We start from the raw sequence: 11,943 nt of genomic DNA, 5'->3' as shown, positions 1-11,943 counted from the left end.
TCGATCATGAGAATTTTTGGTTTGATGAGGAAGACTAGAATTGACATTGCTTATTGTTCTATGTAAGATGCTGCTGTGGGGCCTACATGTACATGCAAATACGTTAGGTCAGTTTTCATTTAAAAAGAACAATGCTTTGCAATGAAACTTACAATCAACTTCAAACAAAGTTTGCATAGAGAAACCAACCTGGGTTCTCTTGGTAGGAAACAGCTCCGTTTTCTCCGGAATCTGCATCCGTTGCTGTCACGGTGAACACACTGGTACCCGTCGACGTGTCCTCCGGCACCATCTCCCGGTACGGCGTGCGCAGAAACGCCGGGCTGTTGTCGTTCACGTCCGTGACCGTGATGGAGACCTCTGCTGCTGATGAGCGGGGAGGGTCGCCTCCATCCACCGCCAGGACCGTGAAGTTGTAGGAGGAGACGGACTCGCGATCAAACGTGAAAGTTGCCGAGATTTCTCCTGTCAGTTCTGGGACAGAGGTTCATAATTGGGTTGTGGCACAACCGTGATGTTATGGTTATATTGAAAAAATCATCTATGACGAAGAGATCATTTGTTAACATTTTGCTATATCTTAACCCAGTCACATAACCGGTAAACCGCTCGGTGAACTAATACACAAGCTAGAAGCAACACAGGTTGATCAGAGCAGCCTCTAATAACTTCTGTAACCCAGAAGCAGAAGCATAAAAGCAAACAACAAGTGCATGCAGCACTTTACTTGCAGGAGAACGATCATTTGTTTACCTCCGATTGTGAAATTATCTGCGGCCATTAAATAGTAGCGTACTCGGCCGTTGGTCCCAATGTCGCTGTCGGCTGCAGCAGCAGATAGAACCTGTAAGACAATAACCAGTCATGGGTTGTACGCTTGTAAACAATTCCTTACTGAGAAAAGTCTATAGTCAGTATTAGTCCTCTTTATCCAACGTCGGAATAAATTATTCTATTTTATGGTATGACCGATTTTTCTAAAGTCTACTTGTCACCACAAGCCGATCTTTCTGAGGATTTGTCATTTGGACGATACTGACTTGTTTATCGTCGTTGTTTTCCGGCACGCTGATGTTGTAGTGACCCTGTGTGAAGATCGGGCTGTTGTCGTTCACATCCCCGACGTGGATTAATACGGTGACAGTGGAGGACAGTGGAGGATCTCCTTTGTCTGTGGACTGGAGTAAACCAAAGGGACTCACAATTGTATACAGGTCAACACAAACACCATTTACAATGTATGATACATCAGCAGTGTGCATGAATCTTCAATACCCTTCAAGATCACTGCGCATCATGGATCAGTCGTTAGTGGTGTGATGCCTCGTTAGCTTCAGGCGTGAAAGGGGTTTTAAGTTTACGTGCTTTGTGGCATGGTATTTTAGTGTTTCGTCTACGCACAGATATAGAAAAACAATATCTTTCGTTATATAAAATGGCATCAGTTATTAAGCCGTTTGTTTGCTTCTTGATAACATTGCAATCGATTGATCGGCACACCCCTTCAAAGATACCTGCACGACAATGACAACATTTCCTTGTAGTATCAAACCACCATCCGGTGCCGTTACCTGCACGACAACAAGATGCCTGTCGGCCGCCTCTCTGTCGAGAGTGCCGTTCACTCGGACCGCTCCTGTCTCCGGGTCCACTGTGAACGTGTCGTCTCCTGCCGTGGGATTGAGATGTCTTGTAATACAAGGATGCACATTGGAGCATTTATGTATGAATTCGACTAAATGTTCATAAAAAATTCAGGTCACCAGCTGGCATCTCTTTAGCTGACAGCACACTAATGAAAGAAATTTTCAGTTTAGAGAATAAACTAAAGCAGCAAAATCCACTGGTTTCGGTTACATGCGGTCAATGCCACTTAATAGTGAACTGGTCGGTAAGACCCCTTTCCACTAGACGGCAATCTTGCTACGCTCTCACTGCGACCTGAAACGGATGTGTGTAACTTTCGATTCATACTGGGTATATCATACAAAATGAAAAAGTGTGATTGAAGAGACAACAAAACGCACAAAGCTTAATACAATTCGTTGCGCGATCTGTCACATTTATTTTAACAGAAAATGAAAAGGGAACTAACCTTCCGCTCTACTGTAGACAATGTCGGCATTCTCACCAACGTCTGCGTCAGAGGCAGATGGGCTGAAGACGATGTGACCGACTGGAACATTTTCTAAGACATCTACATCGTAGGTCTCCCCACCGAACTCAGGCGCGTTGTCATTCACGTCTACAACACGAACAGCAACCTGTAGAATTGGGACATAAGAAGTGGGATATATTAAGTGGGAGTAATTATTTCCCGAGGAAGACACCTCAGAAGAACAAAGCACCTTATAAGCCATCCTAGCCACGTTTATACTGTCATATATTGGCCTTATTTTAGTTCATATCTTTGATTATCTAATTATCCTTATATAATAGCCACCTCTTTCTATGTAAAATATTACCTATTTCATTACTTTTAATCGCCTGTTGGTAATTAAAATAATGACTATAAATTGGTTAAGAGGAGGATCAAGTATAAGCATTGTATATTTATTCGAGTCTCATGTACGTAGTTTTTGAACCAGTGCTTATCATTTATTTCTTGTGTGCAAACAAACAAATATACAACTGATGGTAACTCAGGATTAACCTGAAGGAACCCAAAATCACCCTGGGTGGAGAAGGCTTGCAGCCCAGTGTGTCAGCAGTAGACAATTAAAGGAGAAGCGTAAGTAGGTCAGAACAATACTGTCTATATATCCGAGCGCCTCACATCTTACCGCTGCGTACGCCTTCCGAGGATTAACAGTTTGTTCAGTCGCCACGACGATCAGATAGTGTTCATCCGATTCCTCTCTGTCCAGCGGAAGTCGTGTTACGATCCCGCCCTGGAAGACATTGGGAATGCACTTTTATATTTAGATCTAGACACGGCCGCCTAACTAAGGGTGACTACATAATTAACATGATTGATATAACATAACATAAATAACCAACATAATTGAACTAGCTTAACTTTAATATCCAAAACAAAAATTGGACTCACCCAATTTTTTGACTGAACAGCATCAGTCTTTGTCAAGGAATGAACAATTGAACTAGGAGGAATCAATTAGTCCAAGTACCAACACAGGTCAACTTTCGGTTAACGTTTCGCATGTTTTCTTACCGTGTAGTTGTTGATGGCGAAGTTGTGCCCCATCTGATCAGATTGGAAGTTATACAGGACCGACTGGTCGCTTGAAATATTAACCGTTCCGAGCACTGTGCCCGATGGTGAGTTTTCCACCACGTCAAAGTCGTAATTGTCCTGCTGAAACTCCAGACTGGACAGAGATGACCCGTCCTCCACGTGCACCCGGAGTGTCGTGTTGGTGAGGTGGAGCCCGTCGGTCACCTCGATGGTCACATTTCTGGTGATCACATCATTAGGAAGCCTGAGGAAGTAGAAAAAAGAAGTGGGTTTATGGTCAAACTTTCAATCTGTATCTGTATCTGCATATAGCGTAACACATAATCTTTGCAGGCAGCATCAGCTGTTTATATTACACTAGTACTGAACCCTTTAAAAACACTAAAACTAACTTTAAGCGATTGACGATGCGGCCATATGACTCCGTAGAATAGTTCAAAGGTCTAAGGACGACTGTGCCACCTCACAATTGGCTATATCTTTACTGTTGAAATAATTCTATCGCAGTACAAGTATTTACAAAAGGCATTTGCTTGAAAGGGACCACTTACTGCATGTCCAGGACAACAACTCCTTCCTCGTCGATGCCGAACAGCCCATCCGGGTCACCAGCAACGCTGTACTCGATTGTGCCGTTCACATCCGGGTCCTCGACGGCAAATATGGCGACCAGGGTACCCGGATGAGATCCACCCAGTAAGGTGACTTCGTCAGGAGGTTCCAGGAACGTCGGGGGCACGTCGTTGACGTCACCTGTGTACATTATGTCAAAGGTCGAAAACGGCGCAGTTTTCGATGGACAGCATCTTATCGTCAGACGTTGTCGATGACCAACAATAGCATCTAGTTTTGTATTCACAAATGCACTAACACCCACACTTATAATTAGAGTCTAGCCCTTATCATTTTCACAGTACAGACACAACTGTTGTGTTGAGAGTGGCTGAAATTTGTGTATTTTTCAGTTTTCATTAATTGAACAGTAGAACAACAGACCATCAGAATACTTCGGGTACTCACCGACTGCCAGCACTATGTTGATGCTGCTGGATAAGGCAGGGATACTCACCGACTGCCAGCACTATGGTGATGCTGGTGGATAAGGCAGGGATACTCACCGACTGCCAGCACTATGGTGATGCTGCTGGATAAGGCAGGTGTTCCCATGTCTGTAGCAGTAATGCCGAGCTCATGAGTCTCCCTCTCCTCCCGGTCCAGCACCCCCATACTCACAACGGCCCAGTGTTGGGTGGAGTTGTCCAGCATCACTGCAAAGAACCCGCCCGTGTTCACATCCAGACGAACCGCCCCGCTCACGCCGGCGTCAGGGTCCGTCACGCACAGCGTCAACAGGTGAGTCCCGGACGGCAGGTTCTCCTCGGTTCGGATTGGCTCTCTGGTGACGGTGTGACGTAGTGTGTCGTCATCGAAGGAAGGGGCGTTATCGTTGACGTCAGTGACCGTGACGTTGACGTTGGTAAAATTGTAAAGGGACGGAGAACCCCGATCCTGTGGAAACAACGAGGTGCAAGTCTTAAGTTGCAAATCTTAAGTTTAGCGGATGGATGATACTGCAAATGATGTAAAAGGCGCGGCTGACTTAGGATAATTGGGAGCCGACTTAGGAGTTTCTGGCAACTTCTTGCCAGCCTTGATCTAGAAATCTACAGTTTTAAACCTGCCCAAGCTCACCTGTGCCCTAATGGTCAGCGTGTACCAGTCCACAGCCTCCCTGTCCAGTAGATCCCCCCGGACTAGCGTCAGCTGTCCGGACGAGAAGTCCAGCTGGAACACGCCGTCCCCTCCGTCCACGATAAAGTGATCCACCTTACCTACATGGTGGGGTTGCAGCAAATGGTCAGACGTACTAACGAATGGTCGAGAAACGATTCTTACGTTACTTAGTAGAAAGGCAAGTGTGCAGAGTGGAAGACTAAAGTGTCGAAGATGTAATTTTTGTCAAAGAACACTAAGGCTGTTCTCGTATTATTTTATACCTAACCTTTTCCCTTTTCTTCAGCTGTACATTACAGGCTGAACAAAAATTGGTCAAAATGTTTTAACGTGCTCAATATTCTCTATGCGAAATTGAGAGTTTACCGTCTTGTCCAGAGTCTCTATCTGTAGCCAGCACTGTTCCAACAGGTGCGCTGTCATTGGAATTTTCAGGGATGAAGAAATGAAAGTCTTCCTGACTGAACTGCGGTGAGTTGTCGTTCTCGTCTTGCAGTTCAATAGCTAACCGCGCTGTGGCGCTTCTGTAACCCGATGTTCCGTCTCTGTCCCTCGCCTCTACGGTCAGACTGAAGCTCTGCGCTGCTTCGTAGTCTAAGTTGCCGTTAACATAGATGAGTCCAGTGGTGGAGTTTGCTGCAAAATTATTTGAACCTGTTCCAGAAAGGTGCAAGTAGATGCTACCGTTGATGCCAAAGTCCTCGTCAGTGACAGCCAGTTCTGGGATCTGCAGCATTGAGTTTACACGATAAGTTGTTTTCTATCACAAGATTGCCATGAAGAAAAACAATCTGACAAGGGGTCAATGAGGCTCACATATGTCAATCTTACCCGCCAACTAACATAATATGTATGTGACAGAGCTTTACTTTTGGGACTGCAGTGCAAAGTGACCAAGTATTTTGCCCTGAAGAAGATCACAAATTGTCACCAAAATGTCGAACTCTGTTATCCACGAACTCATAGCCTATGCGAACATGCAGGTAGAGTAAATATAATATATTAAGAATATGGTAAAGATGCGGGCGCTTGCTATAGTTGCTCTCAGTTGGCAGCGGTATAGTCACAAACTCTGTCTGGGGCTGTAACTGGCCCCTCACTGCCCGAATGTTGGACGGGCTGCTATAAGCTATACGCTATATGTAATCAGGCTGGCAGCAGGAAATATGTATCTGACTATAGCTTTGCGAAGAAAAACATGAATGAACTCACCACTATCACAGGTTCTCCTATCGGGGTGTTCTCCCGGACAGTCCCCTGCAGGGTCTGGTGTTTAAAGACTGGGTCGTTGTCGTTGATATCTTCCAAGGTGATGACCACCAAGATCTTAAACATAAAGATGCAAATGGACAATTTTCCGATGATCTGGAGATCACAGGACAGGTAACACTGCAGCCTAGGTTCGCATGAAAGTAAAAACAACACCTACCAGACCCTGCCTGGCACAGCCGGAGTCTGCGATGGGCTCCACAAAGAACTGGTGAGAAGGTTCCGTCTCCCGGTCCAGTTCTGAGATAACTGTGATCTCACCCTGAGGAAACAACAGATCCGTGAACAAACAAACAAACAAATAAACAAAGCTAACAACACTAACAAACAACTCATGAAAAGGCTCCGTCTCCCGGTCCAGACCTGAGATAACTGTGATCTCACCCTGAGGAAACAACAGATGGGAAAACTACTAACCAAAGCACTTCTGTTGACGAAGAAATCGGGAACCAAAGACAGTGACTTCAGTTGCCATTGATAGTCTGGAAATGGTCTATCTCGGTTACATCAATGTATATCCAGAATGCTACCATGGAATACGATTTCTAATACTATTAGGCTATCCAAATTAATAACTTTCAAATGTTGCAAAACGACTTTTACCTTGTTGCGAAACGACTTGCCTTGTTGCGAACTGACATTGTTGCGAAACAACCTGTAACCAAGGATGCCTACTACTACTACTATGTATATCTTATCTTGGAAAGGAAACCAGTGTGTATTGAGAAATCTATTCCTTACAGTTTCGTTGTGGACGTCAAAGAAATTCACGTTGATGCCTGACGGGTCCTGCATGACGTAAGTGTAGACGATGGTTCCGTCCCCCGCGCTGGCCGGGACTGTGGCGTTCACGAGGGCAGTTCCTGCGGACATGTGGACCAGAGAGATTAGATAATGCACGGATTCAGGAGAACGGATGCAACTAACCCCCGAAGCCAGAGATTTTAAAACAAGTGCTTTTAAAAAAGCTGGCATTTTGCCAATGTTTGCGTGTGTGAACGTTTTTTTCTAGTTATTAGAATGTCATATAAATAGAACAGAGTAACTAAACCTGATATTGGCGCATGGAGAGATTCACATATGTGCCTGAACTGCAGCAGATCTAGACGCCACCTGTTAAAATTTGCGTGAACTGCAGCAAATTTCACTACACATTGCCTGTTTTTGAGTGAGCTCTGTTGCGGGGCATTTTTAAGTTTTTTTTTTAAATTTTTATTTCTATTCGGCAAAAAAACGAAGCGGCGAATCCGTTAACCAAAGAAATAAATTGGTGTGGCCAAATGGATGTAAAAATTAGTATTTTAATGGATGTAAAAAGAAAAAAAAAAGTTGAAAAAAATCCCCGGATTCGAACCGGGTGCATTGGTTTAGAATGCGTAAAATTTACCACTGCGCTAGTGCGAACATGTTGAAGAAATGCCCGTTTTAACAGGTATACAAATGTTTGGCATGGATTGAACAGGTCCGTTCATCTCAACATCACAACATCACAACATCACAACGGCGACTACACTGGCCAGAAGGCATTTTGCGACTGCAAGTCGCAAAATGCAAAAAAGAATGCCCAGCGTCTTTAGTAGGCTCTACAAGTCTTTTTTTGGCATATCCGTTCTGTTGCAAGCCTTTAAGTCTTCGTCGAAAAGATAGCAGTAACAAAGAAATCAGAAAGAGGGCCAGGCTTGTAGAGGCTGCTATGGAGGCCACTAAATGCAATGGTGAGAAAACTTAAGTATCATATACTTGGAAAAAAGCGCGAAAAGACTGTAAGTACAGACCGATGGCGACGTCCTCTCGAACGCTGACCTCCAGTCTTGTCAGGTTTCCAACCGCATCATTGGACAGGAGGGAGAGTTCCACAGTTGTTTCTGCAAACCGTGGTGGCTCGCCGTTGTCTAGTGCTCTGATCTGATGGAAAACAATGCTTAACCAGTTGAACAGGTGTGGATAGAAAGTAATAGTCTTTATCACTGTGTAGTGCAGCCTCAACACGTTAAAATGAGATTCGACGTGCTGGCAATGTGACCGACTGGCATGTCGTTATTGATTGTTTGATTTCCTGGGTCAGGCTGACAAAATTTCATCATTTTTAAAAGACAACAATCTAAGACTCATGTTGTCTGTTTTGAAAGCAGACGTATGTCAATTGTTTGCGACAACAAAACTGGAATCACCTTGAGAGGGATGTGCTCCCTGATGACCTTGAAGTTGCTGATGACCGTGATGACGCCCGTGACGTTGTTGATGAAGAACAGCTCAGAAAAGTCTTCCTCAGCCTCCGTCACGATGGTGTAGGTCAAGGTCGCGTTCTCCCCCGCATCCGGGTCCTCGCCTCGGACCAGTCCAACTATGGAGTTGATGGGGGTGGACTGCAGGATGTATTCGCTGCTCCAAGTCTCCACGATGGTGGGGGCGTTATCGTTTATGTCCGTCACGGTCACGGTCACGGTGCCGAAGGTCACGTCATACCTGGGGGTCATTATGCCACATTGTAAGAATAAGAGTCATATTCTTACATTTGGTCTCTTTAATTTGGACAATAGAGAGAACGACCAAATATAGGTGTGATAAAGGGAACTTATTCCGTTGGACTTTAGTGTAATATGCCCCAACACAACAGATGGGAACAAAGTGTACATCTTTCAGGCGAGACGCATTAGATGAATATGTTTGGGAATAAAAAAATACCTGGTAGCCATGGCAATCCTAAAGACCAGAGTGTCCCTCTCCTCCCTGTCCAGTGGACTGTTGGGGGTGATGACACCGCTGGAAGAGTCGATGGAGAACCTGTCAGCGTCCCCTCCCGGTACCAGGTAGAACTGCACCCCGGAGAACGACTGGTTCGTCAGGCTGCCCAGGTCCGCGGAAACTGCAGGAAATATACCACTAAAATGTTTCAACTGATGGTGTTTGTCATAGACATGGGTATAGTCATCACTTCAATATAGGCAGTATGATGGTATGATTTTTCAAATTTTCTTTCACCTTAGATCTGATTCTGACTTCACCTATGTTTGAGTTCTCCTCCATAGTGACGTAGAACGATGTTGTGTTGCAGAGTCCATCCGGGTCCTTGTACAGACTGACGTCACTGGTCAGGTTCACGTGGATGACGTAAGCAGTCAAGATGGCGCCGAAAGAATCCAGCTCAGCTACGGGGATGGAGTATCTGAAGGCGTATTACGGTAAGTGTGAAAAGGCTAAAAGACTGAAAAATTCATATATGATATATGCGACGTAGAATGGTTATGTTATGGAAGTGAATGAACTGGGGAAATCATTGGCTGATGGTGCGGAAAAGAGGGGACATCCTTTTGACATGAAATAAGATCCAAAGCTGCCAATTTGTGAAAGGTTTAGGGTAAGTCGTCAAATGGTATAAGCCTGTTTGTTCCATTCAATTCTTTAGTGATATATCAACATCCCAGGCATACATTAAAAAAAATAGGTAGCCTGAATGCCGTTGACGTATGCATTCATTAGTAATCTAAAATGAGCGTGACTTCAAATGACACCTTACGTATTGCATATTTTTTCCTGAAAAGATATGTGAGTGACTATATAAAGCTCTTTAATGTTTACATTTTTGAAGAATGCATATCGAGAATATAGTCGATCCAAACCTGTTGCTTACTGATGAGTCAAGCCGTTTGCGCTGTGTCAGTGAGTTTCCAGTAATAATACAAAGATAAAACAGTGTAACTACCAAACAGCCTTACTGTATGTTGAAGTCCAACTGTGACGTCACCAGGACCCTCCCGTCCGTCAGCAGGGTGAAGACGTCATACGTGCAGCACATCAGCACGTACGTCACGTTGGTCACGTTACCGGTCTGCAGCGTTGCCATGTCAACCACTGGGTTGGAGGAAGACACAAGTGAAAACGACAAACCGCAATATGGACGTCCAGGTATATCCGAAGACCGTGGATTGATGAATTCCACAGCTGTGATATCCACGGTCTTTAGATATACAGTCAAACCTGCCCAAGACGACCACCCGGGGACCGGAAAAAAGCGGTCGATTTGGACAGCTGGTCGCTGATAAGAGTATCGACTCAAAACATGCCCGATGCAAAGTATAAATGGTTTCCGTTGTGTTTAATGGCAAATAGCAAGCACACTGTACGCACGCAAAGAAGCGAGGTCTTTAATTAAGGGTTAATGACCCGCCCCGAGGTGTATATGGTGTCATAACGCCAGGTCCTTTGCTATGACCACCGAATAAAACCATTTTGCATCGACACTGGTCACCGGCTATATACGTTTCAGCATTCGTTCACTTAATAATGATATAGATTTAAAAAAAAACTTCTGTTACAACTAAATTCGGATTTTTTACAACGAAATTTCCTCCCATATTACTGTAGACTGCCCCATTGACCAACCCATTGACCACCGCCATCCTTATTCTAAACATAACATCGTAATGGCAGTCAAAATCCGACGCAAACTGGCCAATTTCGGCACAAAATCGCGCTAGTTATCATCAAAAATCGATGAAAACCTCAATTTTAAAAATGATGCGGTCGTTAGGGGTCCCAATTTGGGCCGGTCGCGTTGGCCAGGTGGTCGTTGAGAAAAGGTCGCTTAATGCTTACGTCAATGGGAAAAAAAATCGGGACCGAGAAAAAGCGGTCGAAATGGCCAGGTGGTCGCTGAGAAGAGGTGGTCGCTCGGGCAGGTTTGACTGTAGCTCGGACGTCATTAAAGTTCTTTAGTAATCTACCTGCATCATGACTATGTGTGTGTTGGAAACACGTGTTCTGCCATCATTACGTGAATTACAAGTATCAGAGTTACCAACCTAGGATTGATGTGTTCAAAAATTCGTACTTTCCCACAACTATCGTAGAGTGGAATATGTTATCACTAAGCACAGTAGGGGCATCTTGTCTGGATAGTTTTATTTTAAAGAACACTTGCAGATAGATAGATGTGCAAAAGTTATGTGGGACAAGTCGGTCGTGTAATATAACCAGCTGCTGTCGCGCCGCGTGCCTGCGAAGCTTAATTGTTAAGGGCGGGTATACCGGCAATATAGATACAGTACAGATCTCATATCGCAGTGTGTTAACTAACTGTAACGTTATATAAGTGGATCATTTAAATCTGTCTGCTTGTACCGTTCAGTATAAACCTGCTAATGCGTTACGCGATGAGACGGTTTACCTGCCCGAGTATGAAGTACCAACAAACCGGTTTGATTTACCTCAATTCATCTTCATCATTTCCTCACTTACCCAGGTCTCCGACTGTCGACGTGGCCGCAATGTCCACCATGACTTCTCGGATCAGATTCCTGTACAGGGGACCCAGTGGGCTGGAATCTGAAGGACACCAAGGCTGTTTACACAAAGCCATTTACCGTAGATTGTAGTAACGGTATAAACATTCTTTCTGATAATATTGTACGAAAGGTACCTCAGTTTGAGTCTGTGACTTGTACTGAAAAATATGCGTATTGGAATACCTGTCACAAGACATATGCACCGAACTACAAAATTTACATTTTGTATGCCTGTACTTAGCCCGATAGGACATGGATGTACAATGAATATTATCTTGAAATAATCAAGTATGTAGATACAAACAAGTATGGCGGCATAGGATGATGTAGAACAATGATTAAAGCTAACGTTTCGAGAAAAATACCTGTCGTGTTGGATGGGAGAAACATGCCCGACGTTGTTGGTGCATATGAAGGTGTTTCGCTGTAGGGAGTTGCATCAGGAGATGGTGTCGTCCC

At 44.4% G+C, this 11,943-nt stretch overlaps 1 protein-coding gene across 1 annotated transcript in view; it reads right to left on the bottom strand.

Moving 5' to 3' along the window:
- LOC118417406 (protocadherin Fat 4-like) overlaps nt 1-11,927 on the bottom strand; it is a 12,343-nt gene extending 416 nt beyond the window's left edge. Inside the window, exons 1-21 of the mRNA XM_035822962.1 lie at nt 11,850-11,927; nt 11,438-11,524; nt 9,916-10,051; nt 9,205-9,365; nt 8,885-9,065; nt 8,371-8,665; nt 7,975-8,104; nt 6,941-7,062; nt 6,360-6,461; nt 6,143-6,256; nt 5,297-5,657; nt 4,889-5,028; nt 4,315-4,705; nt 3,748-3,949; nt 3,173-3,440; nt 2,784-2,891; nt 2,096-2,264; nt 1,572-1,669; nt 1,041-1,178; nt 754-844; nt 190-474 (exon numbers count right to left, since the gene is read on the bottom strand). Of these exons, the coding sequence (XP_035678855.1) occupies nt 190-474; nt 754-844; nt 1,041-1,178; nt 1,572-1,669; nt 2,096-2,264; nt 2,784-2,891; nt 3,173-3,440; nt 3,748-3,949; nt 4,315-4,705; nt 4,889-5,028; nt 5,297-5,657; nt 6,143-6,256; nt 6,360-6,461; nt 6,941-7,062; nt 7,975-8,104; nt 8,371-8,665; nt 8,885-9,065; nt 9,205-9,365; nt 9,916-10,051; nt 11,438-11,524; nt 11,850-11,874 (3,604 nt within the window). The 5' untranslated portion in view covers nt 11,875-11,927. The remainder of the gene's footprint in view (nt 1-189; nt 475-753; nt 845-1,040; nt 1,179-1,571; nt 1,670-2,095; nt 2,265-2,783; nt 2,892-3,172; nt 3,441-3,747; nt 3,950-4,314; nt 4,706-4,888; nt 5,029-5,296; nt 5,658-6,142; nt 6,257-6,359; nt 6,462-6,940; nt 7,063-7,974; nt 8,105-8,370; nt 8,666-8,884; nt 9,066-9,204; nt 9,366-9,915; nt 10,052-11,437; nt 11,525-11,849) is intronic.
- Between the last annotated feature and the right edge of the window lie 16 nt (nt 11,928-11,943).

The sequence above is a fragment of the Branchiostoma floridae genome, chromosome 6 (genome assembly GCF_000003815.2).
Source record: "Branchiostoma floridae strain S238N-H82 chromosome 6, Bfl_VNyyK, whole genome shotgun sequence".
Lineage (NCBI taxonomy): Eukaryota > Metazoa > Chordata > Leptocardii > Amphioxiformes > Branchiostomatidae > Branchiostoma > Branchiostoma floridae.
The sequence above is the reverse complement of the archived record's forward strand: the minus strand, read 5'-3'. Positions and strand labels throughout refer to the sequence as shown.